Below are 25116 nucleotides of genomic sequence, written 5' to 3' on the forward strand. Positions count from 1 at the left end.
TAGGGTCCTGTATAGCAGTGGTTGCAGTATCAAGTAGGCAATGAAAGAAAAAAACACCATCTCCATCTCATCTCCATTGGACTTCAAGATAACACACACAAATTCATTTTCAAACTAGAAACTCAATGTACTTTGAAGAAAAACTGAGATTCTCATCATCTCACTGTCAAATAGTATAAAATTTACAGAGAATTGCAACAGCTTAAAGCTTTATAAGTTCTGCTTATTTCTAATACAACATGCTTCTGACCCCAAGAGCTTTTCTCAAGCTCCTAACAACTATCCGCTGTTAAGGAAGACAGAAATGGCACAAAAGTCTTCACACTTGAAGTACCTGGCAATAATTCTTCATAATCCCTTATTTTCACAAATGTCTGAGGCCGAATGGACATTGATTTGCTGCCTGTTAACCTGTTTTTCTTTTAATCTATTGTGATATCCTTTCCTTGCTGGTTAGGAGCATTTACGTAAGTGGTGCTGCGGGAGCTATGAAATGGGATTGAAAAGCTAACAAATTGCATCAGATCTTAAAAGACCTTTAAAAAAATATACCCTGTATCTGAAAACCACTTGAATGGGTAACATTTGAGGCTATTCCTCTTGCTGAGATTTTTCAGGTGCTGATAAAACATTTTAGGGGTGATAGATGAGCCACAGGGCAAACACGTACATTGAGATAAGACTATTTAAAGCTCTAAAAACTAATAGCTGGACAATCGTTGCACTAATAGACCTGTTATTTCCTGCCTCCAGTAGGATAATTTTAGAAAGAGACAGGCAATGTAACAGGTAATCAGGAAATCGTATCAGGACATCTCCCCATATTGCTCACTGTCATGCTGAAATGTATAATTTGGTTCCTACATACTTTGAGACAGCCAGTGAAGCAAGAAATAAAACACCCTTCTCCCTTCCCCATGCCACCTCTCTGCTTTATCTGAGGTATTCAAAAAATGGCTCCTTACAGGGTTGCTCCTAAAAAGTGAATTAGACTGAGCAGACCAGCTTGTGCAAGACCTTGTTACGAGAGTACATAGAGTAACTCTTACAGATCATGACTTTTGTAGTAATAACATCAGGCCACAGATGGGAACAGGTGCGAGTCCCACTGGTTTCCCATACAGAAGCAGAATCAGATGCCAGGAGCCTTGCATGAAGCAGTACTGACAGCATCAGCAATAGTGGTAATGTTTGAGTGGAATAGATGGCCAATGTCACACATTCACTAAAAACCTGCACTTTCTGGGATTTCACTTCGTTCATTTACCATTGTGTTTTCCATGTTGGCTTAACAAGACAATTATAGACAATGAATCCAAACCTCTGGAGCAAAACTGACACCAACCATCCCCTCTTCTTGCTTTGAAATCATATTCTTCTGAATGAGGATGGTATTTACCAGAAAACTAATACTCATGAACCTGATAGGACATGAGTTGTTCAGAAAGAAAAGAAAGAAGGAAATGGTGCATGGAAGTATATACCACAACCTTAGAAAAGGAAGCAACATTACCTTTGATCCAACGTAAACCAGTTCAAGTTGAGTATTCCCAGTTTGTACAAACAATTCGTTCCCAGAAGTCGCTGACATGGAAAAAAGAGCTCTGTCAAGAGTCCTTGTAAAACTGCATGGTGATCCTGAAAACTGTTTGCTAAATAAGTTGTCGTTGCTGCAGGAGAGCATGGTCTTAGTAAACATTAATTAAATTAGGATCATTTCTTTACCTACTTACACTTGAGGTGGATACTTTTACATTCAATCCACAGATTCCTACCATGCCTAAGTTGCAGTAACACATAATGCTGCAGCATGACCTACTGGACACTTTCAGCAGATGAAAAAGGGTCAGCAAGAAGACATTTAATTAAATATATGTGCATACATACTGCTCTCTCTCTTCCTTTATATAGACACATACTTCTTACCCTGAAATTTCAATGTGGACTCTTCCATATTTGCATTATTTCTTGGCAAAACCATTACTCTTCATTTTGGCTGAAAGATCCAGTGCTTAGTTCCTCTGAAAATCAAGCAATTGCATTTTACATGTGGCCTCAGAGCTTCGCACCAGCAGAACACTTCAGCTTACCTTACACAGTGCCACACGAGGCAGAAAAGTCCCACTGGAAAAGAAGGGGACCAATAATACATTTTCTGGATCAAGGTTTGGCTTTAATTCTGTGTGCATTACTGGAAAGTTTGGTGTTTTACTACAAACTTGGAAAACTGTCATGTTTAAATGCACAATTTTCATTTAAAATCTTCCTCGAGCAAAATGATTTGCAGCTTCTCATTCTACAGAGTTGCTCCGGCTCTGGTAGCATTACACAGCACGTTTTCCCCAGGAACACGGGATTTAACAGGAGGTGACTAAAAACAGTTAATGTTTCAAACAGCCCAGAAGAGGCCAAAAATAGGGAGGCAGCATCTAAAAGTAGCAAGTTTAGCCTCTGCAACATAATCAACAACTAGGGTGATTAAGAAGAGGTATTCTCCAAATAGAGGCAGTTATTTTTCTCAGATATTCTTTCCCGATTATTTAGTACCTGTCAAAAATTTTGGTCATGACAGATATTCACATTGCACTGTACAAATGCCAGAATTTTCACAGAAGAGCAAAAGCTATGGAACAAACTTAGTGAAATGACACCTTTTTAAAATGTTTTTATTCATAACAGTATTACATGGTGTGTTACAGAAATTAATGGAAAATTTCTAAAAATTTGTTGGTTTTTTTTTGTTTGTTTGTTGCTGAATGCATTATACATAAAGTTAAAAATACTGTGTCTGTATGTGTTAACAAATGGTCGTTATCTGAGGTAAAGTTAAAGTAGGTTTAGAAATGTACTGCAACAGTCATTTTATCTTTCTCATCTTTATTAAAAAAATATGTGTCAGAATGCAGAAATAAAAATGAATGAAAACCACGGAGTAAACATTTTTGCAAAGAAGGTGCCCAGTACGTTATTAGATGAAAGGTTTCATCAGACACTTGGATGACTACGATCTATCAAAATATCTTTTCATGACAGGTAAAGATCAAGAATCTACGGGGGATGACAACAAGATGGCCGGTGGGATTCCCTGGTTTTTAAATTTAAAGTGACGAACTTAGTGCTAGTGAAGGACGAGGGATTAAACAATTGCACAAGCTGGATATTTTAGTTATCTACAATACTGGTACAGTGCAGAGGCCTTACAATCCTCTCAAATCAGCATCTCAGTCATGACAAAGACGATCTAATTGTATGACACGACAATTCAGAATTTAGTTTTATTTACGAGCATTGGCAAAGGTAGGACAGTGGTCCACAGGGATGGTCCAGCTGTCTCTCCCAAAACACTAAAATCCCAGCTTCCTTCCCTCCGCACCTATTTGTTGCAAGGACTATGTAAATGATCTGCTTCCTACAAATATGATGTCAATGGATCCTCTGAGACATAAATCTCTCCTTTTCCTTTCAACATTTTACCCCATAACTGGAGATGCGCTGACTAGACTAAACCTCAAATGTCTACGATGAATCAAAATTGTCTTTGTGGTTCCGTATGTAGGACAAAATTGAAAGGAGCCACTGAAGAAGAAGGTAGCACCACTGTGCAAACTAGGAAAATATACTTAATGCAATGTCCTTCAGAAACATTTTTACCTCTGCTTTTAATCCCAAAACGCTCAACCCACCAAGTTTTAATTCATTGTCTCCGGTTAGAAAACTGACCTTTCTTCTGATGGGAAAATAAGATTTGCTACAAAACTGCTTGCACATGTCTAAGAAATAAGCATCAAACGACTGTGGATGGGGATAAAAGTTCTCTTCTCTGCAGGTTTGTTAGGTCTATTCACAGCTAATTTTTCATTCACATACATTCTGTAACGCACATTTCTCTAATTTCTCTAATTCAAAATAAAAGACTGGAATCATGTGGTGAGATTTGGTTATACGTATCCACAATTGCCACCCCAGGTATTCTGCCTTCTAAACCATTTTTAGCTTATAATAGAGATGAAAGAAAGTAAAATATTTATAACTCCAGGCCTATTTTAATCATGACAAAAATGCAAATCCTAATGTGTCAATTTAAAAACAAAATCTGCACAATAACCCTAAAAACAGATTAATCATTTAATTTCTTTAACCTTTTTTGTTTTTCTATTTTTTTTCTTTTTTTTTTCTATTTTTTTCCTTTTTTTCTTCTTTTTCTTTTTTTTTTCTTTTTAGTGTTAAACCACTAAATTCAATATACTGTAACTGCATAGGAACATCAGGAAAACACATTTGACCTGTATAACAATTCTCTGTAGGGCAAAAATATATAGATTCTTTATGAAAATCATGTGCTAAACATATGAACCCAAACACTGCACTTTTGCTTCATAAATGTAAAAAAACGGAAGTTTTAAATTCTTTCATTCTATGTGTAAACAGTTGGATGACTTCTATGCAGAGGTTCTGGAATCGTAAAGGAATGCCAATGAAATGTGAGTTCTCGTACGTGGAGTATGCCTGTGTGAAAAAGCTAGATCATAAAATCATGTGTTCCCATTAATTTCACTAGTTGCTGACAAGCTGACTGCTTTTGGCAAATGCACTTGAGCTTCAGCCCATTATCGTAAGCATGTGAAAAAACGTATGTGATGTGAGAACCACAAATTGGGTTTGCCACACCTCCCAAGCACTGCAACTTGCTACCTTCTCTACCGTGTAATGGCATTAGTAAAAGAATTTTCATAACATTTATATTTACAAAAAAACTGGCAATTTTCATTCGAACTCCTTAAAGCCATTTCCCCTTTAACATTTAAAGAGTTTAACAGTAAGATTTTTTTTCAAGTTATAAAATAAAAATCCCATTTGATTTTTCTGATGTACAAAAAGTGATAAAGATGAACGATTTGATCACAGAATCAGTTCGTTATTCCAAAATCCATGCCACCGTTGTCCCATTTGTAAAGTCCTTTCCATCCAACTTCCCAAACCAGATTCGTACCAGTATTATTTGGCAAATGATTTTTTTCATCAAAAATGGCACACAGAGAAGAAAACACTTGTCTGCATAGCATTACAGCAGCAAGATATCGAAGAAATAAAAATATTCCTTTTCTGTACTTTGTTTAGAGTTTCCTAGGAAATAGTGAATCTTTCATCTCTTCCACCAGTGGGACTTGATGTCCTTCCTCTACCCACAACATGAGTATTCAAACAGAAAAGCAGCATTTCTTCCTCATGATGCGCTAGAACTTAAAGGTACATTTGGCAACATTTTCAGTCAGGATGGATAAACAACCGAGTTTTATTCTGTGGTTTCAAGTTAGGAATCGTTTCCGCAGGAGGTGTTTTGCTGTTAGATCTGTCACTCATACAAAACTACAGAATAAGAAATACAAAAAAAATGACACTGCCAGTATTTTGTTGTTGCTGTTGTTTAAATATGCCTACACAAGGGAAAAAAAAATAAGTCAGGATCAGCCTGATGTAAATGATGATGAAAAACATGTCACCGTGACATAAAAAGTGCCGACTTGTGCCCAAAAGGCTGTTGAATGATAATGCCACTGCTACATACAGATTCTGCTTTTTGCTCAAAAGAAAAGGAATGTCTGATACTCAGTAAATTTCAGATGCTCGTTATTTATATGTGGCATACAGAAGATAACAAATGTTGAAAAGAAGACCGAGGAGCAAGATTTCCTAGTCTGGATACCCATGACTTGTGGGGACAGGGCTGGACTCTTGGTGTGATAAGCAGGGAGTTTTTATTTTGTGCTGCCATAGGAATCTGCCATTGGTTGCCAAAAATCATCAGGAACACTCGCAGAGCCAGTCCAGGAGGGCAATCATCTATCCTTGCCAGCCAAAATCAATCGGAAAAAAGCATGAAAGCCAAAGGCCTGCCAGGTTGGTGGGTTTCATTCAAGTCTCGGAGCACCACAAGCCTGTACCAATGCTATTTCTTAGGTCTGTTGATCTGGGCGTAGAGAGGTTCTGCTTCCTGGGGATGATAAAAATAAAATAAGCAGAGATGTCTCCAGACATTTTTAGAACATTTTTAGAACATCTGCTTGAGAACAGCAATACCTCGTGAGTCAAAACCCAAAGGAAGTGTTTGTTTTCTGTGCTGCTTTGAGTGATCATGGCACCCCAGTTGGATTGTGAAGGAAATGTGATATTATTTCAGAAAAGGCATGCTTACAATCAATTTCCTCTTCCATATTGGCTGTGCACCGATCCTCAGGAGGTATTGCTGGGCATAAACATATGAAGAAATGAAATGATATTTATATGACTAGATGATTTGAAGTTTACGGGCCAGAAATGTAGCTGGCATAAAAGGCTGTAACTTGCATCAGGCTGAGAATCCCACCCCAAGAGCACTTAGCTGTGGGTTTTACACAACTCATGCAGAAAAGAAACCACACTTGCAAGCAGAAACCACTGCTGAAAGCTGAACTAATGAAGCTGTGATGGGATTAAAATAACAGTATTTTCAGAGAGATGTGGCGTGAGTCGCCTATGAAGAATGAGGAAAGCCAGCTCTGTGCAGTTTGATTAGGAGGCTGTGTAGCCATTAGTACAATCATTAAAGCTGGGAGGAAAACATGTCAATTTTCTAACAGATATTTTCTTGGGAATTTCCTGGATGTGGGGAGCAGGGGGGGGGAAAGCTGCCATGTCTTTAATGCTCCTTCATAGCTGACACTCTGCGTTTTCTTAATGTTATGCTCGTCTTGGCTGCAGCGTGAAGCAAACCATCCATGGGCCCTGGAATCCACTCGACTTCATTCCCAGAAACTAATTTATTAAACTAAGAATGACATCTAAAAAAAGAACAAGACATGCAGAAAGGCTAATTAATGCCATACTGCATTAACTCTCCGCAGCTTGATAAATATTCAAATACCACGCCGCTGAATTTCACCAAGCTAGAACCAACTCACGTTACAGCAGCGTCAGCAGAAGCTGTCTTCAAGCAAAAGAACGGAGGGCTGGCAAATCACTGGGCACTGTGGACCCAGAAATGTCTGGCAAGAGCCAGTGCTGGATTTTAATCGCTGCTTTTAGAGATGGTGCTGCTGATCAGAAAACCAGCCCCACAGGGGCTGCATGTGCTTGGCGTGGGGGTGTCTGGGCAGAGGTGCAGGCAGTGCCCTGTCCTGCCTCACCCAGCAGCTCTTGGTGAATGAAACAGCACTGTGAGCCTTCCTTCCAAAATATGGCCTGCTCCCTATGTGCCAAGGAAAGCTGTATCTCTTATCTTATCAAACATCCACATTTGTGGAGCCTGTGGAGACTCCTCTTCCCTATCTCCTACCCACAAGAAGCCCTGAGTACACCACGAGCATTAAAAGAGGATGAAAGAAATCTCTCAGAATGATTAAATAAAGGCTGCGGAAATTATCCACAGCAAGAAGCAAATACATGTGGTGACCTTGAGAAACCAAAGGTAATCAGAAGAGATGAGTGAGAGTAAATAACTGCATCTCACATACTGCGTGCTGACTCTACCTACGCCAATTTTCATGTACTGCAGACGTGAGGCTGGCAGAATGATCTATCACAGCTAGTTCAGAGAAAATCTGAACTAATTAATGTGGGAACCCGACACACACCAGGCCATTCTTCAGGCATTTGCTGAACCTGAGGTGATTGCGACAGGAAGCAAAAAGGAAGGAGGGGAAGAAAAAGGGAGGGAGGGAGAAGATACTTTGGAACAAAGGATGTCGATTTTTCGAGTGCCTTAGGGAATATAAAAGCCTTTAAAAACGTTGAATGTGCTTGTTAGAGCTCTCTTCCAATATCTATAAGACACGCAGAGACACTGAGGTAACAGGTGTCCTAAGGCGTCACTAAACCTGGCATCACTGGAAGAGGGAGAGTGCATCGCCAGTCATGAGCGCTTCCAACAACGCACAAGGGAGAGTTTTCAGGCAGAAAATTCGAACTTTTATTCATACCCAGTATGAACATACACTTCATGTAGCAAAGGTCTGCTTCTGTCAACAATTTGAATAATGTTTCTTCTCGTAGATCAGAGCATTCTGAATGAAAAGTGAGCCCTTACATCTTCCTCTAGGTGATTTCCCCCTTCAGATGCATTAATGAGAAATCGATTGCTGTAATTTTGTGCAATCTTCTCAGCTTTTTTTTTTTAGTCAGTGGGTGGGACTTGTTTTCTAATATTATTTTGAGATAATTCAACAGTGCCTCTTGACTACAGCCCAACACTGTAAATAGCAGCTATAAAGAACTTACAGCGATGCTCAGGAGAGCAAAAGAGAGCAGTAAAGGACAGAAAAGCAGCACAAGGAGAGTTCAGCACTGTTGACAGCACAGATCCTCCCTCTCACAATGCCAGGCAGGGGAGTTTTCACCAGGAGTATTTTGCTAAGCCTTGGAAGCAGAAATAACCCCGCTTCTTTTTACGTACTCCACTTAAAAATCATGGGAAATACCATTACAAGGCAGGAGAGCCTAACTGTTGGCATAGCATCAGACCTGTCTCACTGACATGTTCTGCCTATCAACTCTGGGGGTATGCAATTTCTTGTAGATGTTTAAAAAGTATGTTTTCCTTTATGTCTGGAAGCAGCTATCAATGTAGTGTTTACCTACATCTTCACATACTGATGTGGCTTTTTATGCTGAACCTATTTCTTGCCTTTAAATTACAAGAGATTGCAAGAAAAGGATATGAAATCACAGATCAGATATCTGACTGAAGAGGCAGGTTGCAGGAGGGGACCAGCAAGTCTAAATATACATGTCGTAAGTTAAACATCTAAATGTTAAGGAATCTAAAAGTACGTTGTGCAATTTTGAGTTATGAACTCTCTTGAAATTCACTGAAAAAAAATGCTAAAGAGAAAATTTTCCCTTTGTATGCTACATTTATGTATTTCAGAGATACTTCTGTTTAAAATCTTGTAATTCTTCCCATTTTCAGGAACATTTTGCACAACAAACAACACTGTAGCAAAGAGTATGGATTTTTGGTATAGTGCACTACTGCATGAGATAACTAGGGTGCTAATGGTTCTGAATAACACTGCACCCAATTCAAAGGCATTAACATCTGCTCCCCAGCAGAAGTAGGCGTTGGAGAACACCTCCAGCAGATTCAGCACTACTTGGGCTCGTGCAGGTGAGCTCACTCACAAAACATAACACAGGACTTGGTTAGGAAGCAACTATTTTCACATTGGCAGTCTTTTTATCATTGCAAGGCACCCTGCTATGTGCAAAGCTTCAGGCAAGATGTACTGAGTTGTAGAGGTGAGGCCCGCATAGATTTCTTTGCCCTTTACAATAGATTCTCAGCACCAGTTTTACTCCTGGCTGACTGATCAGAAAGGTTAGGCTCAAATGATAGAGTTTCATGAAATAAGTGTGCTGGAACACCAGCCAAAAGGAGAATCTTGTGCTGGGGATGCAAGTGAAGGGAAACGGGAGTGCAATGCATCTTCTCTATCGCATTCTGATGCAATAAAATAGGATAGAGTAAACTTGGCAAGCAGTATTTAAATTAAATAATCTTTGGTGGAAACACGGGCAGTTCCTATTCTCCCATTAACAGCCTGTGGCTTCTCTTTGTTTGTTTGTATTACAGTTAGCTGCATAAATATAGCAACCTTCTCATTAAGGATTGTGACTGAAGGGTGCCTCTATTCTTACTGCAAACCTGCCCAGGAATATCTCCTAGACTCATATATCTAGTTTGATTGCTAGCATTTTACAAGTCTTTGTCATTTTAGTATCAGTATGGATGCAATACAACCACAACCTGAAAAAAACAATGAGAACTACTTACACTGATGAACTCTGCTAAATCTTGGTTGTGGAATAATAATGAGTTGCAGCATAGAAACACGCCTGTTATTTCTGGGCTGCTTTCCTAAGAAAACAGGAGCCATTAAATTATGCTTTCTGTCTATGTACCTGCCAATTTTCCTTAATAACTTTTGAGCCCAATAGCCAATTTGAAGCAAATTGTTCAGAAGTCTCAAAGATACTAAATTACCGCAAGTGTCCTGAAAATCAGTTGTTGTGCAGAAGACAGGGAACTTTTAAACGACCTCATTACAGAGAAAGGTAGGAGAGCTCGTGCCCTAATTGAATTGCTGGATTGTCAATCAGCAAGTGCGTGGCTGTAGACAAGCCACCTAGTTTGTTGTCCCTTGTTCAGACGAAGAAGTTGGAGAAATTGAAAGGTACCTGGCTGCTCCAGGCAGGCTTGCAGACATTGGAAAAGCTGTGAAACCTGTGTATGAGCTGGTCATGTTAAAACAGACAGACAAAAGGGGCAAGTGAGGGGATTGCAGCAGTGAAAGGAAGGCAAATCTGCTCACAGAGCAGCCTGGATTTCTCTTCATCCTTCAGATGCCCTGGAAAATACAATGATGAACAAACAAGCAGGAAAATGGCCTGAAATGACAATTTGGGGATCTCTCTGGAAGAAAGCAGTATTTCCTGAACTGGGATCCCTTTCCAAGTACATAACCCTGTCAACTTCTCTCTAAGGTCCATAACCCTGCTCAGTGCTGTTTCTTCAGTTTGAGAGCACTAGGGTCTATGGTAGGAGTAGGTCACCTAAAATCGTTATGAATTTCTCTTTGGACTCTGTTCAGTTCCTATTGAGGCGGATGAATGACAGTAACAGATCCTGCAAAGACATTCTTCAATGTTTGAGCCCACTCTGATTCCTCGTGCAGCAGAAAGGGGCCAGAAAGGAACAGCAGGTTGCAGAATCAGCTTCATATGCCCTACTGAGGCTCACAAAATCCTCAGACTAAGCCAGTGCTTTGTCCTTAAGTTGCTATTTTCTGTCAACTTCACAGTAACAGCCCAGATAAAGATTTTTAAGTAGCCCGTTCTGGAGCTGACTAAAATGATTAGGAACATTCATCACAAAGAATGGCACAGGCTGCGAGATGGAAGATGGCAGCAGGCCACCGAAGTACCACCAAAAGCTGATAGACAAATATTCAAAGGAACTGTTGCTCTCCTGACAGTGCTGATAGCATCGTGAAGGGTGCGACATATTTTGAGGGCTTTTAATTGTCTGCACACATTTCACAGAACAACTAAACAACTTTCTGAGGAAGATATGCTCTAGCCACAAATGTTTTGAAGGCTTCCTGAAAATCTCTCATGAATGACTGCCAGTGCAAGTCTTGAGCTGGGCAGCATATCAATAGAGCTGTACTTCTTCCAGCATTTTAAATGACTTTTATTGGATTAATTGTGGCACCAAATACCCCCTTTATTTGCTTTCAGAATTTTCACCCTGTTGCTAATTTGCCTTCAAGAACCAGTTTGTATGGTCCATAAGGAGTCCTTCCTTGCTCTTACCATGCTTGAAGGCTCCCCTTCCTACAGACTTTCCTAAGCTTTCAACTCTAAAGCTTCAGCGCTTCCTTGCTTCACAGAGTGCAATTGCTGAGGTTGAGTTGGGGGCTGAGGCTGAGATAGCCCCATGAACGAAATATCCACACTAGGGAGGTCTGTACCTAGCACCCCTAACATCAGGGTCACTGCATGCACCAGGGCAAACGGGGTGACCAGGTGAAAATTGCTCTTTTCAGACTTTTTGGATTTATCAGCAACGTCAGTAATGGGAAATGTTCAGCACATTCAGCATAAACATAGCTAAGTACAGTTCCTTTCTTCTTTCACTGCAGTTACCCACCACACAATCTAGAGGCAGCATCAGGAATTAAATGTTAATCAGCTGAAGATGGCAGTCTTACTATTCACTGTTCTTCTCACCTCTTCTGGAAAATCACTACTCATCCTTGACACAGCTCATGAACAAAGGGAAAACAACTAGATACAAATCTTGCTATGAACAGCTCTGCAAACAGTTGATTTTTTTTTCACCTGTGAAGTCAGGCCTTTCATAGGCTGCTCCTTATCTCCAGCCATAAAGGTAGAAAAAAGTAATTTATCTGTATAATGCCACATTTACCTGCTAAGAACCCGTAGCCATTTGTAGAAGAGTTACTTATAAGAATGACTACTGTTAGGATGAGGTTTTGAAAGCTTAAGTTGAAGATCACAAAAGGGAGAGACAAAACACAGAGAAACAAAGATACTTGCTAGAAGCCGCTGAATTATATCTAAATGAGAATAGGGGATAGCAGAAGGAATGAAGAAATCAAATTGCTAAGGTACACTGAAAGATCAGGGCACAAAATAATAAGCAGGTGAGTATCCTGAATACATCGAGACAAAGGTAAGTAAAGATGTTGTAAGGGCACAGCTGATTTAATACAAATGCTGGGAACAATATTTGAAATTTCTGAACACAATACTAAGTCTTGCTCCTGAGAGGTCCATTCATCCAAGCTGCATACTGTGGTGTTCTTGGTGTGAAGAACCATGTTCTGAAAGAGCCAAGTAATCTCCATCTTGCACACAAAAGTGGCTTTTAAGCAGGCTGTGATTCTTTTGTACTACACGTTTCTCTCCATTACGTTTCTCTCCAAATGCAGCCTCAATACACAACCCAGTAGTAAGTCCTGAACTGATCATTTTCCATGGAGATTAGACTCTCCGTTGCTCTGATGATACCAGGCTGCAGAATTAGATGGGCTGGCTTTAGCAAGTGCATTTCCCTCAGACTGCTGGATGGCACTGCACTGAGGCACAATGATGCTCGTGTATCTCCAGTGTATTCACTGGAGAGATGCTTCTTTTTGTTCCGCTTCCTGCCCACTGCTCTTAGGAATTACTATAATATCATAGTCGATGGCAATATTTAACACTTCCCAGAATATATTTCTGAGAACTATATATATATATATAATATAGATTGTATAGATGCAAGATTGTAAAAGCATTAACAGAAAACACAGGAAAAAAACACCCTATGGAGTCACCAGCAAAATATTGTTCTTGTAGCACCCAGAGACCCCTGACAGGTAGAAGAAAGTAGTTTAGTAAGCGTTATATAAAAACAGAACAAAAGGTGTCCCACACTTGACTGTCTTACACTGTAGTATGCATCAACAGACTTCAATCACTGTTACAAGCTATTCCCAGAACTCCTGATAGGCAAATGTGCACAGTGCTAGCTTACAAATGATGCTAACTATCTTTGTGACAGTCAGAAAATTAGAAAGAGATTTTATCATTATTCTCCCTGTGATGAATTTCAGAAATATCCCAACTATGATAAACCATAATAAAAAAATGCACGTAGGTTTGCAGAGTGTAGGATTCAGATAAAGGTCATATCCTTTTTCTTGATCTAAGAAGGAAATCCTGAAACGCTCTGAAGCTGGAATAGCTGGCTTCGTCATTGCTGGCTGGGGTCAGACGAAGGCAAAGCCAAATTGCTGTGTGGCATCATCAATCTGCAAGAAGCAGTTCTCGATGGAGTACTATAACCAATGGATAGAGTCAGCCTAGCTTGACTATATCCAGATACTGTCATTTTTAGACTCAAGGAGACATAAGGCTTAATGCTATGTTTGCTTCAGCCCCTTAGAGCTGAGTTGAGTAAGGGGGAGATGCCTTCTCTTGGCACTGTATCTTATTAAGAGATAATCTTATTACCCCCAAGTAGATCAAAGCTAAGTTATCATAAGATCTTTTTTCTTAACCATATTTAGTGCACAAAGTAAAGTGACTCCTAATGAAACTATTAATTTTGAGTTGGAACCAGATTGCCTAGGCTCAGGGCAGATAAGTCACTGGTAAACACAGTGTGATTTCTGTACAAAAATAAAAAGGGTTCTGCCATTGTTATGGATTTCTTCCAGGAGCTCTGTGCTGAAGCACAGAAGAAGCACCAGATCATGTATTTGAGTAATACAAACCATGAATGGCAGACAGGGAGAAGATAATGAAACGTGTCCTTCAAATAGTAACACTAGAGTGTATTTGGATGGAATAACAATGCTCAGCAGACATAAAAATTTGTAGCTTTATGGTTTCTTTGGTAGAACTTATATACTGTATTGAAGCAAATCACAAAACCTTCACAAGCAACCACATTTTCAATGTGTTTTGTAACACAGAAGATGAAAAGATCATCTTTCCCTTCTGTCTGGGTTTAAATGACTTACGTTTGATGAGTAATTTTGAAACTATCAGTATGCCAATGCTAATATGAATGATCATAACTTTCAGATGTTTTTAATTTGCAGTTGGAGATAAAAATATACAAATCCATTTCAATAATTTTTACATGCAGATAATACATTTGTTTCTTCTGCTGATTTACACGTTGATTTAGAGTAGAGGTGTTCACGTATCATTACATAATTTAACTTAATGTTTGTTATGTCTATGGGTAAGATGTCTTATTCCACTTAATATGTTACATCTGCCTAAAGGCCAGACTGGGTTTAATAAAAAAAAATGTTCTGCATAATATACTGTTAGTAATGGCTCAAATTTCCTATTTCCCCTTAGAATTTGAACACAAAGTAAAATAAGTCTACATTTCTTTAAAGCATGCAGGCAGCTGAAACACATATTTGCGTAAGTTGCAACACTTAGTGAATGGCAAAAGCCATGCAAACCACTGAGCATGAGGAATACACCGTGGATAATGGAGAGGAAAAAAGGAAGAGATGAAAAGGAAAAGCAAACCATGCATCCATGAAAGCAATGGTAGGCACTGGTGGAAGAACAAGTGAGCACCTCAGGGTGTAGAGAAAAAAAGGACAGATACCTACCCCAACCTGCGCTATCTAGCTACCGACCTGTGGACTTATAGTATCACCAGTTGGCTCACCAAATGGATCACTGTTGGATGAGGCCTGAGACCCATCAGGCTAGAATACAAGAACATAACACCTTTTTTTCTCAACAATAGAAAGTGAAAAGTCAACACGAGGTTATTTTCATGCTGTGGGCATAACAAGTACATCCTATCTCATGAAAACTAGAAAGTGAGACCTCACCACTGATATGTTCTCAAAAGCCATAATGTTTTTATGTAGCTGATGCAGGCAGGAGAGGACTACACCAGTACCTGTTGTACTCCATGAAGGAGATGCCACAGACTTCAAAAGGTACTGGATTAGATAAACCAGAACTGCAAAGGGCTCTGAAAAGCAGTGAATCTACGTGAATCAGAAAGAGTTCAAGCTTGTGTCATTTTGTACCTTTGGGTCCGTATTTGTACAGACTCCTTGCCTTTGGTTCACTTAGGCTCTTATCTGCCTAAGGTACCTTGTGATTTATATGTAAAGTCATCTCTTTTTGATACCATTTCTTGCTTTGGTTCACTGAGACTAAGGCAAAGAAATAGCAAGGGCCAGAACACTGAGGAATGCAACGAGGCAAGCAACTGGGATGCCAGAAGGTGCAAGACAACGTCAACCATCATCTTTTAACACACAACCTCTCATATCTCTTTCTGCATCCTCAGCATGTATGTCATTCTACCTGGGACTCCCTTACCATCTGTAAGTGAATGCTGGTATGCTAAAAAGGGCATTGTACACAGATAACATATACAGCTTTACATATGAATTCTGAGTTTGGTTCCTCACATGCAGTATTAGGCTGTATCAGCATAAACACCATGCTGATGTTGTCAGCTATCAAAATCAAACCTCTAAGGGAGTCCCGTCTGCAGCTCCCCTTTAAAATCCACCCTGTCCTATTAGAATAGTTATTTCTGAGACTACCAAACAACATTTAAGTAACTTCTCTCTCTTTTCTAGCTAAGAAGTGTGATCAGTATTTAGAAGCCTTGTTGCTACTCACAGCCTCCTGCTCCTCACTTTTGCTTGGGCTTTCAAATCCCTCTTCAAAGAGGTCATCTGCAGCAGGGTCGCTGGTATGAGATGCTGATGATTTTGATGGAGAACTCTGTCTGGGTGCAGGGGTTGGAGCTAAACAAAGATTAAGGTAACAGCCATAGAATAGATATCTGTTAATTAGTTCAGAGGGACACAGCAGCACAAAATTTGCTCATGCTTTAGAGCCCTCAACTTACATTACCCCTGAAAACTATTTTCAGCAAAAAGCTGTAAGAGGTAAATGTAAACAGAAGTCATTATCCATTCTGCAAGTTTGATTTCATTCAGTGATTTCCAAACTAGTTTGGCTGCATCTGGCTTATGTCTTTAGGAACCAGGGAGACATCACAACATTACATTAAGAATGCATGAGTTGCCTGCCCTATGGCAGGTAAGCAAAACATAACGTCTCTGAGTGGCCTCTGGTAAATCTGCCTCATGAATTCCTTTTCAGAAATCTGCAAAATCCCGTCTTCATGCTATGACCACAATAAGCTTATTTTACAGCTGTTTAATGAATTTCTCTGCATGTTCAGTACATCAAGCTATTAGAATAAATACTCATCTCCTAATTTGTACCGAGTATGGCTTGAATGGGACATACAAGAAACCATTTGTAAGGTTGAATGTTATAGGCATTTTCCAACCAACCTGCATGTCCCTAGCACAGCACATATATTACTGTCATATAAACAATTAAATTTCAGACTGGAACTATTGGGGCTGTTGATTTCAATGATCTCTGTAGCACTTTTCTTTATGGCTGGAACACTTTTAATAAGCCAGACCATGCATAAAGGTTCTCAGTCCATATTTGTGTTGCAATTTACTGTATGAAAGGTAAAACGTTTTAAGGAGCAGCCACATTTGAGAGAAGTTATGGTAGAAAGGATATGAGTACTTACGTGAGTTTGTTGATGGTGTCGTGGAAGTCACAGGAGTCAAATTTAATTGAGAGATGTCAAAGTCATCACAATCATCTGCTTCCTGTGCCATCCCAACTTTGTTAAAGTAACTTGAGAAGGCCTCTGAGGTACAACTGAGGGAAGGCTGATCTGGTTTTCTTGATGGCACTGGTGGAGGCTGAGCCATCTGGAAATCTTTAAACATTTCTTTTCCCATTTTCTGTCTGGGCCTGTCTGTCTGTGGACTTGATCTGTTGGAATCACTTGTGGGTGGAACAGTAGCTATAGGAGCAATGGTACCTTGAAACATGGCTGCTTGTAAAGGCAAAACAGTTTGTGTTGGCATGAAGGCAGTTGGTTGGAACTGACCAGCTACAGATGGCCACGGTTGCTGAGTAGGAGGAAAAATACCGGGTTGGCCCCACGCTATCGGCTGTCCTCCCTGCATCACCTGAGCAACTGGAGGCTGAGCACCCATGGCCAACTGCTGTTGAACAAGTGGTTGCTGTCCCCAGAACGAGGGCAGAACAGCTCCCATGGCAACATAACCTTCAAAGAATAAAGAAAGCAGGAAAAAAAATATGATAATGTCAAGAGCACGCAGAAAAAACTACACAGTAAATCAGAAATACACAGCTACATTAGTGGTCCCAGAGCTTCAGCACACTTAAAAAAAAAAAAAAAAAAAAAAAGAAAAAGAAAGATGTGGTTGAATTCATATTACTAAACAAATACTTGTATACAAAAACAGGGGTTGGTGCATATTGGCAGTATCTTTCTCTGAACAGAATGTTCTTTTCTTCTTCCTGACAGACTACCCCATGTGTCTGTGAATACCTATGTGGAAGGAACTCATCAGCAGTGACCTGGCAGCTCCCTTCTTTGGGGCTCAGGAGAGCCCCAAGAAAAAGAGAAAGAGAGCTTCGTGTGACTAAATTAATGAGTGATGAAAGGAACAGTAACTTTGAAACACATCATATTTTGATAGGTGGCTATGATGGATTTTCCAGGTGCCCTTTTATCTTGCACCCACTGTAACCTCGTGGTAGCAGCGAGGGATTTTCATCTAACATTATCCCTGAACACTTCACCATCTGAATAACCTTTCTGAGACGCAGTGGCTAATCTGATTCCGCATCAGACAAGGAGTTAACCAATTAGAAAGTCACTGTTGAATGATTCAAGGCACTCCTCCTTCTTTTTCCTCCTAAGTGGAGCTGAGAGCACTGTTCTCGCAGTGCTCTGAGTGTCCCAGGGAGAGATCATCAGTCAAAACCACGTTTCTTGCGTGCCCATGCAGAATGTTACATCGTTTTTAAATTTTGAGCACTTTGAGGAATGCAGAAAAGTCTAGAGGAAATATCAGGATTCGACTAAGTGGAATATCTTTGAAATGTAATCAAATTCTTCATGTTTCATCCTCTATTTACTGAAGACAGCCCAGGAAACTCGTTACAATTGCAAAGAAACCAAAGCTAAACTAACTGCTTTTTTCTCTCTTGCTGCTGTACCTAGAAGGTATGTTATCCAGATGGCTGAACTATGGTTGAACTTCCACTGAAGTTTTTGGATTTTGCTTTTAATAACGTTGGTAAATTCTAAATAATGTATTCTCAGCTTGTTAATGACTTGTTTTGCCTTGCCCTGCAGCACTGTCCTCAAAATCCTTCTCACTTCCACTGCACTGAATTAATGACAAATACTAAAATGCAAGCCTGACCTGAGAACTGATGACCAAATTTGAGTCAAGCCCATATTTCCAGTAGATTTCTTACCTGAGGGTACGGCAGCAGTGCTGAAAGGTACAGAACCAAACATGTCTGTACTAGCAGGAAGTGACTGGGATGAAGATGGGATAAAGGCATCACCTGGAGTAGCAGGAGTCTGCAGTAAGGCAGGAATAAAACACAACAATGACATGTCAGCTGCAGCTTCTGCAGCACATACTTTGCTGTGAATGCTAAACATTCTCTGTAGCTCACAGTTTTGCAGAGGAAAAAAAAAAGAGAAAGGAAAAAGAATGGAAAGATGCAGGAGAGATGCAGTAGAAATAAAGAGCGTTATAATGTGCTAGAGACAGGAGAAAAAGAAAATGAGAGAGACTTTGTAACAGGGGAAAAATAAAAACAAAATTTCCCTGGATTACATCTCATGGAAATATTGACGTGATTTTTCTCTCTACACCATACAGACTTGTGCTTCTAGGTGTTAGGTGACAACCAGTATAAGTTACAGACTTAGGCATTAATGTAAAAAAATAATAATAAATAAATAAAGGCAAATGAAATATCTGCAAGATTTATGGAAAGGTGAATAAATATTGCTTCCAATTAACTGACAGGACCAGAGCCATAGGTCTACATTAAGGGAGAAAGACAGTGTAATTGAGCAAGCTAAGGATGAGGAGACAGGACTTTGAAAATCTAGTCCCAGACACAGCCCCAAATACCTTGGAGATTTGAGGCTGGTGACTTCCCAGCACCTCAATTTTCTCTGAATATTCATATTCCCTACAGCCTAAAGTATGGTTCAAAAACATAATGGGAAAATAACTGTTTCCATTCTATAATGCAGAAAAGCCCGGTGAGAAAAATCTTTCTTCTGAAAACACATTCAGCCCTGCCTCTCTCCACTCTTTTGTCTTCCTTCCTTTAACAGCAGTCCTGGGATGTGTGCTTGGTGGAACCAAGGAGACGTGATATATAAGGCTGTAACTGGATCTTCCTGCAGTGCAGTGGAGAGACAGGGAGTTCAAGACAGAGAGCAGTGAAGCATGAAGCTCTGATAAACACCAGGGAAGGAGATCTGCAGTTCAGATTATATTTTATGTGACACCTAGCCCTATATCAGATAAATAAAAATTGAAGATATTTTTGCACTTCTTCAAGAAGCAGTGATTCCACATTCAATTTGCTTCACTTTTATTTTCTCACAACATAAGAACTACTTTGAAATCCTCCCTACTGCAAGGGCCAATGACCTGAATTGTAAATGTGCTCAATAAATGTGCTGAAAATAGGATGCAGAAAAAGACACCGTTCAGTTTCCCTGGTTACTTACCGGGGGAGAGGTTACATCAGGAGGAGTGGACATGTCCCCAAAAAGCTCTAGTTGGGTAACAGCCTGTAAAGATAAAATAACATTTCTATTTATCTCTAGAGGAGAAGAAAGTACAAGTTAATTAGCAATAACTTGTAAAGTTAACTAGTTACAGCTATCGGTATAAATAAATAAAAAAGCCACGTAGGCTTCAAATGTCCAGTCCCATATAGAGGAAGCACATGGGCTCAAGCTGGGGGTCTTTTATGCTGCTGCTGGACCTAAATAGGTGGCAACCGACCCTATAAAATGATCATATGGGGAATTCTTCCCCCTAAAAAATGAAGTGTGAAAAAACTATTCCGAATGGGACCAGATGCATTATTGCTCTGCCCTTAACATCAGTAAACACCAAGCATGATTTATAGCCAGACCTTTTTCTCTGGCTCCTTTTCTAAATCCCCAATTCAAGGTCTTAAAACCCAGTAGCAGACTGTGGAAGTGACAGAAGGGTGCAGAAGGGAAGGACTTTTAAAGTGCTGCCTGATTTCCCCTTGCCCATGGGACAGGTGTGACCTGGATAAGTGGACTTGAAGGAGGATATATAACTGGGTTATTTTAAGTTTGTAACTCTACATTTAACTCACATTGGAAATGTTTTCTAAGGGCATCCTTCAGTTTGATCTCAAATTAGGTCACCCATACAGGTCTCACACAACTGGACCAGTAGGGAAAAAGCACTTTGATAAAGAGAAGCACCTTCCTTGAGTGGCTTCATAATCAAACCTCCTCCGCATGCTCTGGAATAAAATTGCTCTCCTGCACCCGTTACCTCACCACCCTGTCAAGCTGCTGGGATAGAGGACCTCATATTCTAACTATAAATTAGAGTGAGATATTAATTAAGGTTCATGTAACAATCTGAAGGACCCCTATAGGGATGTTTTGCTTTCCAAGGGTCCATTTCAGGACAGCCTGATTCCAGCACCCCTCCTCTAGCCTTATTTTAACAAACACTGCTGATTAAGGTAATGGGGTTTTCCACTACAAGGACAGCTACAGAGCCAATTTTCACAACTAGAAAGCAGCTCATGGCTGAACCATAAGGTGAGGAATAAGCACAGGGTCTGTGCATGCCCACATATAGATCTGGGTGGAAGGCAGCAGGAGCAGTAACACGCCCAGGAATGATGTCCCCTCCAGCTGGGGGCTCTCCCTAAGTGCTGCTCTCCATCTACCACTAAAGCATGGATCCCTCAAAACTCCACAGGAAACCTAAAATCCATCCACCCTCCTTACCAAGGACTATTTCTCCCCTACCTTTCTTCTGCTTACAGGCTTTCCACCTCCCCTGAATTCTACTCAGTCATACCCATATACACGGGAAGGCAGAAATCTTGGTATGAATGTGATTGAATGCACAGCTTAACTCAGTTCATTGAATCCCAACTCAACTTAGGCACACAAACTTTACATCCTTTTCACATACAGGCTTGAAATTCATCTGTCTTGATCTGCAAACCTAGTTGAAACTTAGCCCTCCCGCTAACCACCATGCTGGCTCATCAGTTGTAACAGCTTTACAGCTGAAGGGTAAAAAGCACCCAAAGACTTTTTTCCTCCCCATTTTCTATTATAAATGATCTTTCAAGAAATTAGACTATCATTCAGAAGGTAGTAATTTCAAAGGTTTATACATTTTTGCAATCCAATCTCTATTCCCATCTACAAAAGCAATGCTACAATCACTTTCACCTGGAATTTGTAGAGCAGCTTGGATGATTCGCAACTTTACGTCTAATAACGTACCTAGGGATGAATTATTTCATGTTTTCTCACCTCATGCCATGCATTAAATAGATCACATTGCTTTAGCGATATGACAATATATTTTCCTCTTATGGGCCTATATATCCCTGGAAGTATCTGTGTGGAGATGGAAGGAGGAAAAACGAAGAAAATCTACATTTTCTTCAGGGCATAACGATTCTAGAGTGTATTACTAAAATACTGCTGGAAGTAACTTCTGCAAAAAACAAAAAAGGCCCATAAGTCACTTCTGTAGTGTGTACACACTAGGCAAGCATTGTGAAAATGCCCAGACAAGTGGGAATAATGACAAAAGCAGCGTTCCTTCCGAAATCACTTCAAGCCTCCTGTAGGCTTTACAGATTCAAGAGATGCTAAGTGACACCGCATCACAGAAGAGGTCACTTTCTTCTCATCTCTCCAAATCACTCGTTCAGCAGCAGTCCTAAAGCTGCTCTTTTGCTGCACAAGGAAGCTTTCTACAGAGCTGTCCCCAGTACCCTCCTCTCTGACTCGCTAGGAAATAGCCTCTGTCCTTCTGAGGAGGCCACGAGCAAAAGCTCCTGCTGAGTTTCCACCCCAGGTCAGGGAGCAGGAGAGCTGATCAGAAGGGGTGAGAAAGTGCAGGGCACATGTGGTTACACAGACCGTTACTTATAGGTCTTTTGGGGAAAAACCCCATGCATTTTGTATCAATTCTGAAAATGGATTGTGAATATACTTCTGAATTCAGGATTATATGGTATGCACTCGGAAGGAGGCAACTCAGATCTCTCTGCCTCAATACTTCTGTGAAATAGAACAATAATACTTCCCAAAGTGCTCCAAGGTGATGGATCTTGGGAAATCCTTCACAGAAATAATTCTGTTAAAGCTCTTGGAAGAAACTCTGTGGATGGATTTCTAAACAGGCAGCTGAACAGAGCGATATCAAAGCTGACTTTGGTATTTATTGTAATAAGATAAATCCTTGTTCACAATATTCCCCAAGGAAAATGAATATATTTACAGGGGGATTATGTCTCACCAAATAGCTACTTTATATGCAACAGGAGCTAATTTACTTACTAGAGACCTTAAACAGCAGCACTTGGAGGTGGGATTTTAAAGTCTCAAATGGTTTAGATCTGATTCTGTGTCTAGCTTGCTTCTACAACCTAGTTCCCAGCCCATGTAAATGCACACAACCCCTCTGACACACAGTTTTATCCACTTCCAGCTTATGAGATTCCAGTCACCATCTTTTACTTTTGTAATTTCAGTGTCACTACAGAACTGAGTGCACCCACTATATTTTTTTGAATTATTCACATCTGATATGAGCTATGTCCTAGTGAAGTTAATCCCAAGCCGAACATTTTCAAATTGCACTATTCCTATAGCTGATTTTATCTATATTTCCTTAAAACATTTTTAGTGCCACGACCTTACCTGAGTGACTGAAACAAGATTTTCATCAATGTCCAGCAATAAGTTTCCATTCTCCAGCTGTAAAGCATGATTTATGAAATGAAATGAATGATTTATGAAAATGACATGAATTTCTGAGCATGAAAATGATAACCTCCATAATTATTGACTTCACTGTTGAAATGAAAACCCTTTCAATCTTGCAGCGAGTACAGATATGAAATCACAGTAAAAAGGTGAGTTTAAATGCTGCTAGGATATGGGGGCAAACAGGCAAACATACACTTTATCTGTGCTAAATCTAGTCTTCTGGTGCATACATCATAACTATTTACTTTTTCAGATGTTTATTATTTCAACAATAAGCATACACAGTGAGGCCTGATCCTGCTTATGTTACTGGAACATGTCAGTGGCTTGGTGACAGGAAGGACTTAACATACTCAGAGGGAAAAAAAAGAAAAAGTTTTGGACAACAAAAGCTCTAAAAGCACATACTTCTGCAAAAACACAGCTTCCTCTTTTTTGCATCTATATTTAAGATTCAAGTTTCCTTTCCGTAGCAGTTTTTAAAATTACTTTTAAATTTAAATTACTATAAGTCAATTCAAGTGATGTTTAAATTCTGTTTGTATGTATGTGTAAAATGTATGTGTCTACTGTGCATGTGCCCACACATACATATGTATCTATATCCATCTACATATTTAACATCAATAATGACTCAAGTGTCCTCAGAATGCTAAATTTCAGACAACACTTACAGAAGTGTTAGAGATTTTAACTTCTTAAGAAACAAACACAACGGCAAATTACTGAAAATAGAACCTTAGATGACTGAGTAGCTTCACAGAAATTTAAAACAAGCTAAGAAGTCTCAGGAACAGCCCAGAATGTTTCCCCTTTTATCCTCCCTCCCACCACAGCTCCTGAAGGAGCAGATTGTGCCCTCACTGCACCCCCAGCCACCCCGATGGCTCTGGGGAACCAGTAGGGAAACAACCACGGCTCCACATGGAGGGGACATGTGAGCAGCAGTCACATCAGAATGGGCCATCAGAAATTCCCACCTGTGTGCCACAGGACCTAGCAGAAAACATTTGCCTGACATGTCCTGTACACCCCCGAGTGCCCGATTACCGTGACGCATTGAGCTGCCTCTTCCCTCAGCTCATGGCCTGCGTTGCATGCTGCTGAGACACCTCCTGAGGGTGAAATACCCATGAGGGGACATCTCCTGAGGGCAAAATACCTACATCTTCCAGAGCATTGAACTGCCTTCACCAGCAACCCTGGCAAGGTTGGAAGGCATCTACCGAGGGCAGAATTTGGCCTCTGAGCCTTCCTCTGGTTGGGCTTTTCAATGCAAAGAGCTTAACTTTCACAATTCAAGTTAAGCTCCCGCTCCCTCTTCCTTCAGGGCACGATATTAAGCAACCAGAAGCCTGGGAAGATGCTCCAGGCCTTGATCTTTCTGTAGAATTGCCATCTGTGGGTTTTGCCAGAGTAAAAGTTTCTTTAATCATTCACAAATGCATCTCCTTGAACGTGAGAACACCCCTACAGCTTAGTCAGCCAGGAACATGAGTGGTTTGCGACCAGCTGCATAGACCGAGGTGGAGGAAAGAGAATTAATCCTTGTATCTTGGTGACGTTAAACCTGTAATGAAAGCTCCGTCTTTCTATATAGGCATGTGAGACACAGCGTAAATCTTTTAAACATGAAATATGTAAATCTGGCTTCTTAAAGCAGCAGCAAGCTTTTTAAACCACTCCAGCCAGTAATGAAATTCCTCATGATGCTTTTCACTGTTCAGTAAAGAAAAATATATAATCCAAGAGCTGGGAAAAAGCTCTGATAAGAGGTAAATAAACTGCAGCCTTCATAAACCTGAACCGAAAATGATCCACCTCCACTGCGGTATTCCCTCTGAATGCCGACTACTCTGAAAAATGTTTTCTAAGCAGTGTGAAAGTTTGGATTTGCAAAGAGAAATCTAAGAGAGGCGTATGGCTCTCCTAAGAGTGAGAAGCACCTTACTTGGTTCAGTCCTATCTATGTAAGAGCCAGAATAGCCAACTTCTGATACTCGGCCTGGTTTTACCACAGGCGATGGATCAACGCTACCTTACAGCAGGAGAAAACCTGCTTAATATTTCTGTACTTTTCCAAGTGAGATGACAAAAGCAGTGTC

General features: G+C 40.2%; 1 protein-coding gene across 19 annotated transcripts in view; it reads right to left on the reverse strand.

The window, feature by feature from the left end:
* Positions 1–2650: 2650 nt before the first annotated feature.
* Positions 2651–25116, reverse strand: part of DAB1 (DAB adaptor protein 1) — a 402811-nt gene continuing 380345 nt past the window's right edge. For 9 of the 19 annotated variants that reach the window (XM_084527899.1, XM_084527898.1, XM_084527895.1 and 6 more), the window contains 7 exons: positions 22943–22999; positions 19724–19786; positions 18439–18547; positions 16664–17212; positions 15724–15851; positions 14712–14783; positions 2651–5992 (listed from right to left, as the gene is read on the reverse strand). In XM_084527899.1, coding sequence (XP_084384025.1) covers positions 5948–5992; positions 14712–14783; positions 15724–15851; positions 16664–17212; positions 18439–18547; positions 19724–19786; positions 22943–22999 — 1023 coding nt within the window. In that variant the 3' untranslated portion in view covers positions 2651–5947. Of the gene's footprint in view, positions 5993–14684; positions 14784–15723; positions 15852–16663; positions 17213–18438; positions 18548–19723; positions 19787–22942; positions 23000–25116 lie in introns of all 19 variants that reach the window. The other 10 variants (XM_084527885.1, XM_084527894.1, XM_084527892.1 and 7 more) reach the window with 4 other exon arrangements.

The sequence above is a fragment of the Aythya ferina genome (assembly GCF_964211825.1).
Source record: "Aythya ferina genome assembly, chromosome: 8".
In the NCBI taxonomy this organism is placed as follows: domain Eukaryota; kingdom Metazoa; phylum Chordata; class Aves; order Anseriformes; family Anatidae; genus Aythya; species Aythya ferina.